This window comes from Miscanthus floridulus, chromosome 16 (genome assembly GCF_019320115.1).
Source record: "Miscanthus floridulus cultivar M001 chromosome 16, ASM1932011v1, whole genome shotgun sequence".
In the NCBI taxonomy this organism is placed as follows: domain Eukaryota; kingdom Viridiplantae; phylum Streptophyta; class Magnoliopsida; order Poales; family Poaceae; genus Miscanthus; species Miscanthus floridulus.
The window spans coordinates 20,448,734-20,455,406 of record NC_089595.1 but is presented as its reverse complement, the minus strand read 5'-3'; the positions used below and the strand labels follow the sequence as shown (position 1 = coordinate 20,455,406).

Below are 6,673 nucleotides of genomic sequence, written 5' to 3'. Positions count from 1 at the left end.
GAGAAGTAAACTTGAAAGTTGAAGAATGCTCAGAAGAGGTAGCTGAAGTTACTGCAATGGGAGGAAGTGGATTTCGGTTTATTGTTAACCTACAAGAGAGGACTTGTTCTTGCAGACAATGGCAGGTTTCTGGGATTCCTTGCAAGCATGCACTAGCATTTATCACATCCCTTAGCGATGCACCAATAGAGAATTATGTTGACTTGTACTACTCGGTGGAGAAATTTAGAGTTGCTTACAGTCAGCCGATTCCTGCTATGCCAGACAAGTCTCAGTGGCCTAAATCTAACCATGAATTTTTCATGCACCCACCTTTATTGACATCAGTTGCTGGTAGGCCTAAAACTGAAAGGCACAAAGGTACTGGTGACAAGAAAAAGAGGAAAGGACAGCATCAGTGCCCTATTTGTATGGACTATGGACATCATTGGCATAATTGCAAGAGAGGCAGACCAGAAGACATTGAAGCTATGAATCAGGTAATAACTTGTCTACTCTTCTCTACCATTTATGTTTTTCCTTTGTAAAATACATGATATTGATTCTATTCTTATTTCAGGGGAGAACCAAAGAAGAGGGCAAGGAACACCAAATCAGCCCAAAGTTCCATTGTGCCTTTAGAGGACGATGCACTAGTGGCATCCATGTCTTTTTCTCCAAGGTTTGGTATTTCTTCCTTGATCACATGGTTATTTCGCACTTCCGATAGATTCTAAGTACCAACTAATTTGTCACCATAGTCAAAACTTGGAAACATCTTCTAAAAAGAGGAAAAGTGATGATTGTACACACGAAGCCTCTAAAAGGTAATTTATATATTGCTGAAATCTCTTTATATCATCACATCTTGCTTTGAAAACTTCATTATTTGGCTACCATGACAGCCATAGCTTGAAGGTTTCAAGTAAGAAAAAGGGAAACCGCACGGACTCCAACTCTGGACGTTTAAAATTGTATGTTTTCTAATTCTGAATTTCAATTATATGAATCCAATTTTTTCCCTCTTATCTAAACCAATGTCAATGTATAACATTTGTAGGTCAAGAAGTGGGTCAAATCAGCCCAAAACACTTTCTATTGCTTCACGCGAAGATCGACATGCTCAAGTTAAAATGAAGCGGACACCCATCAAGAAGAAGCTAGGCCTTCCAAAGAAAAAAAGTCATAGACATTTCGAAGGTGCCACTTGACAGCCCATCGATGGGTACAAGAAGCAAGGCAGCACTTCCTAGCAGCCCTGCCATGAGCACGCGAAGCAAAAGAAGGCTCAGTCTTTGATTTATGATATGCCTATTGAATTTGCTAGTTGTATGTGAGACCAATGTATGTTTGAATTCGCACTCTTGTGTGACCTTATTTATGTGTGACTGAAACTATGGTGAATTTATGTGAGACCTTATTTATGTGAGACTTGGTTAATTGCAATACATGTGTGAAAATGTTTAGAGCACATAATGTACTGTTATGTGCCATGTTTGCTTAATATTACTCCAAATATGTACTGTTATGTGTATTACATACTCTAAATATGCCCTACTGTTGTGTGAATTTATTTGCTTAATATTACTCCAAATATACAACAAACAAACAAAACTCTGCAATTTATTTTTTTTACGCCAGGGGCAAAACGGTCTTTTTACCCTTAACACAGTCAAGTGGCAAAAACGGACGGAAGGCCATAGAAGGAATGAAAGTTCGCTTCAGGACCATACAAGTAAGTTAAAAAAAAAGACCATATAAGAAAGAGCCATTTTTTCCAGGGCCAAACAGGTAAAAAGCTCATCTTCTTTAGTTAGATCCCCAGCTTTCTTAAAGAAACTAACCCCAAAACCATTGGCCATTGGGGCCTGGCACCGATTCACCTCTAATCTCCATAATGGCGGATCTAATCTTCTCCATGGAGAAAGGAAGTTCCAACATCTCCTTATCCAGCTTGGTTAACTGAGTCGACCAAAAGGAGTCTGCCAGCTTCATATTACACTGTAGGCTTAGGCCAAACAAGTCCTTGTAAGAAGACACAATGTGAATATGTGATCCATAATCTCCTTTGTCCTTTTATTTCCTGGCCATCAGCCTCCAGGGATAAAATATAGATTTTTTGTTTCAAAAAAAAAAATATATATATATATATATATTTTTTTTCCTTTGTCTACTGTTAGCATATTGATGGAAAACCTGGGCGTTGGAATCACCTTGTAAGATCCATTTGCATCCTATCCTCTGCTTCCAATAGATTTCCTCCATTTGATAGATATCTTCTAGGTGTTTCTCCACTTCAAATCTTTTCCATTCTGTATTAAACAGATTCCTGGATTCTAGCTCCCTGTCAAAATTATTTAATCTTTCTGTTAGATTATCATTAAGTTTCTTTTGATCCCCAGTCCGCTGTCTATTCCAGCCTTTTAAAAATTCTCTCAAGAACAGTAGGCTTTCATGCCATTTATCCAAAGCATAGCAGTTATCTGGACTTCTAGCCGATTTTTATGATTGGATTGATTGATCCAAAGCTTAATGTGCAAAAAAAAATATCACGCAACTTATAATGAATTTATGAAAAAAAAAGTGAACTAAAATGAGATTCCACCATAACTAATTAGCTGACCCCAAGAGACGCAATACCCACATGCATTCCCTACGTGTCCACACTCCACAGTGATACAAACGTGATGCTTCATTAACGCAGTCACACAGTTCATCTGTTCTGCCATGCTTTACTTGGTCAAGTCAATACTGAGTTAGTTTCAAGAAAAGAATTCCATACTGAGTTGATATCTTTGCCTGAATTATTGGATCGGAGACTTTTTTGTCCAACATTTCTCCCACCCTTCGCTGTCATATGATTCAGGGGAGCCACGCTCCAAACTTTCAATGTTTACGGTCACAAACGAAGACCCAACTGGCCCATGTCATCTTAGGAGTATAAGCTACCCTCTTCTCTGCTCACAAGCAAAGCAGACATGGCGAGAGCTTGCATTATTATCCCCATTCTCATCCTCCTGTTCTCGAGTTCGCTGTGCCAACAATCCAGTGACCAGCTGACACAAGCTAAACCACTCTCGCCTGGTGACGTGCTCATCTCTAAGGACGGAGCTTTTGCTCTCGGCTTCTTCTCTGCAGGCAACTCTAACAAGAGCTTATACATCGGCATCTGGTACAACAAGGTCCCGGAGCGCACGGTGGTGTGGGTTGCCAACCGTGACAGCCCAGTCATCGCCCCTTCGTCAGCGAAGCTCGCCGTCACCGGCAAACCAGAACTTGTGCTGTCAGACTCCCAAGGGCGCACCCGTTGGACAACGATGACAAACAGCACCACAAACGGAGGCACTGGAGCTTTTGCAGCACTACTCAGCTCAGGTAATTTTGTCCTTAGAACGTCAACCGGCGAGACAATATGGCAAAGCTTCGATCACCCAAGTGACACCTTGCTCCCAACTATGAGGTTATTGCTCAACCACAAGGCACAAGTGCCAACTCACATCATTTCTTGGAAGGGCCCTGATGACCCATCCACTGGGAATTTCTCATATGGCATCGATCCCAACTCGAACTTTCAGTTCTTCACTTGGCACGGGACCTTGCCGTACAGCCGCTCAAATGTGCTTAACGATGCCTCTCTGTCCAGCGGTCTGTACCCCAATGGTTCCTCCATCATATATCAAGCCATTGTCGACACAAGGAGTGGCCTCTACTATACATACACAGCCTCTGAAGAATCACCCTACATACGCATCTGGCTTGACTACACTGGCAAGATAAGGGCTCAGAGTTGGAACAGAACCACATCATCTTGGATGTTCATTTTTGAGCGACCCCATTCCAGCTGCAATCTCTATGCCTCGTGTGGTCCATTCGGCTACTGCGACAGCACAGGCGATGTCCCAACGTGCCGGTGCCCTGAAGGGTTCGAGCCCATCAACGCTGTCAACTATTCGAGAGGATGCCGGAGAAAGGAGATACTGAGATGCGGGAAAGAAGATAGCTTCGTGACCTTGCCAGAATGCCAGCGATGAAGGCTCCTGATAAGTTCTTGTACTTGAGCAACAGAAGCTTTGACCAGTGCGCAGCCGAGTGCAGCAGAAACTGCTCGTGTGTAGCTTACGCTTACACCGGCTTGAGCCTAAGTGACAGCAATGGCGACACATCAAGGTGTTTGGTTTGGACTGGGGACCTCATTGACATGGAGAAGGCCAGCCTTGCTGATAACTTCTACCTCCGAGTTGCTGGATCTCCTGGTACGCAACCTTCCAGTCTATATGTTTCTTTCACCTGCAGCGACCTTTGTGCCTCAATTGTGTGGACACCACTAAAGTCTTTTTAGCAAGAGTGTGAATGCTCCAAAAACTTTTTAGGCTTTAGTTCCTTTTTATATCTAAATCCCAAACCCCCTTTCTAAAGAAGGCATTAAAGGCTAGAACTTAACAATAGACCGTACTTTATATTTAAGGCAAGCAGACATCAAATAAACCGTATCAACATACCATCTCTCGGACTTTATGCTAGTGTTGATGGCATCAAATAGTAAAAAAAAAATGGATTAGAAACTGCTAGATTTACTTGTAATCATTGCAGCAGCCCTAAACTTCATAAGTGCACGCATAAAGCAACTTGAACTTTTGCGCAGATACTGGAATAGATGTAGTACCTGGTTTTAAGAACAAAACCAGATACACGCCATATGTGAGCCCACGAAGTTAAATCTCACATATAGCTACAAATAAGGGTAATATTGAAAGACAATACTCAATATATAACGTACTTAATATAAAGGATATAACCTTAGACAGCAAACATCGGAAAGACAACTCCGATTTTCGGGTGAAGACTCCAATTCCACAGGGACAACTGACTGGTTGATCACAAGCCTAATTCCTCCAAACTAGCAATCTGGTACCCATCCGGAATTTTTATCCAAATATGTGAAAAATAAAGTAAGCGTAAGTACATGCCATACTTAACAAATATAACATGGGGTTCATGAGGCTCAAAAGGCTGACACTGGTTCAACTGCGATTAGCTTTTAATGAGTCATGATTTTAGCAATTGAGTAGCAACAGTTTATCATAAGCCCATATAAACACATGATCAGGTAAACATGAATAATGAATAGCATAAATAGTAATCATTAGTGAGCATCTTCATCATCAGTATCATTTGTGTTCATCATCTATTCTGTAAATGTTCCAAGGCCGCTCGTGACCGTGAGCACGGCTGATATACCAGTTTTACACTCTGCAAAGATTGTACACTTTCACTGTGAGTCGTGATTTACCCTTTCGCCCGAGGTGATCAGCCTCTTGACCCACTACCAAGGAAGGTCTGGAGGGTTCACTATGAAGTCTTTCAAAGGTTCGTCAAACAAGTTAGGGCCATTAGATTCACTCGACAAATAGATATAGGAACCCCCTGTCGAATGGCATAATTCCATCACGGCTATACACATAAGAGTAGAGGTTGTCCTATACCCGATTCGGCAAGCCATTCTTATGTCAATAAAGGTAACCACTAACAAGCTAGAAAATGCTAGCTTTGCTGATAACTTCTACCTCCAAGTTGCTGGATCTCCTGGTACGCAACCTTCCAGTCTATATGTCGGGTTCATAAACCCGGAGTCCCTAATGGACATGCTTCCCAGCAAAAGCTCGGCCCAGCAGGCAACATTACAAACAACGCGCAACTCCTGAGCCGGCCTAGATACCTAACAACAGGCCGGAAGAGCGATCCAGTCTCCGACCGGACCGGAAGGCCTGACCAAGGAGGGGCGACACTCGCTTCTGACTTCGGCCCGCTTGTCCGACCGGAAGGCCTGGCCAGGGAGGGGCGACGCTCACTTCCGACTCCGGCCCGCTTCTCCGATCGGAAGACCTGGCCAGGGAGGGGTGACGCTCGCTTCTGACTCTGGCCCACTTCTCCGACCGGAAGGCCTGGCTAGGGAGGGGCGACGTTCGCTTCCGACTCTGACTCGCTTCTCCGACCGAAAGGGTTGGCCAAGGAGGGGCGATGCTCGCTTACGACTCCGACCCGCTTCTTTGACCGGGAATACACCGAACCTCTACTTACAGCTCTTCTCCGACCGGCGCGGTCGGAGCCGACTAGAAAACGACCGAAAGGGGACGCCCGCTCGGTAAAGGACCCAAGGACCAGGCAGAGCAGATAAGGTGAGGCTCTCAAGTCAAACGCAATACCAAGGACCGTACCCTGCACACCTACGGGACAGTACTGTCAGGCCATGTCAGAAGGGTGCTCTGTAACCTTCCAGACATGTCAGAACATGAACAGTGTTGTGGGCGCCGACATTTGTCCTATAGTATGGTAGGCGCCGACATTTGCCATACCAGAAGAAGACGATGGAGCCTACCACATGCATTTGGGCGTCAAAAGTATTGTGGGCGTCGACAAACCATCTTGTACCCGACGGTGTGGGCAACAAGACTAGGAAACACACACTCTCTCTCTCTCTCTTGTAAGGCCGTCCCCTTCATCTATAAAAAGGGATGCGCCCTCTCCTAAAAAGACAATTGATTCCAATTCTCTCTGCTTGGCTCTAGAACTCTAAAGCCAGACAGAGCATACGTTCAAACACTTAGCGCACGTTGGAGCTCCCGTCACTCTTGGTCCTTTGGTCCGGAGTTCGATCGGACCTCTGATACCCCTCATCTTACTCCATCTCGTTTGT

General features: G+C 44.1%; 1 protein-coding gene across 1 annotated transcript; it reads left to right on the top strand.

The window, feature by feature from the left end:
• The first annotated feature begins 2,957 nt into the window (after positions 1 to 2,957).
• Positions 2,958 to 4,010, top strand: LOC136510383 (putative inactive G-type lectin S-receptor-like serine/threonine-protein kinase SRK). The gene has a single exon (XM_066504851.1). The coding sequence runs from the start codon at positions 2,958 to 2,960 to the stop codon at positions 4,008 to 4,010; it is 1,053 nt and encodes a 350-aa protein (XP_066360948.1).
• Positions 4,011 to 6,673: the final 2,663 nt, after the last annotated feature.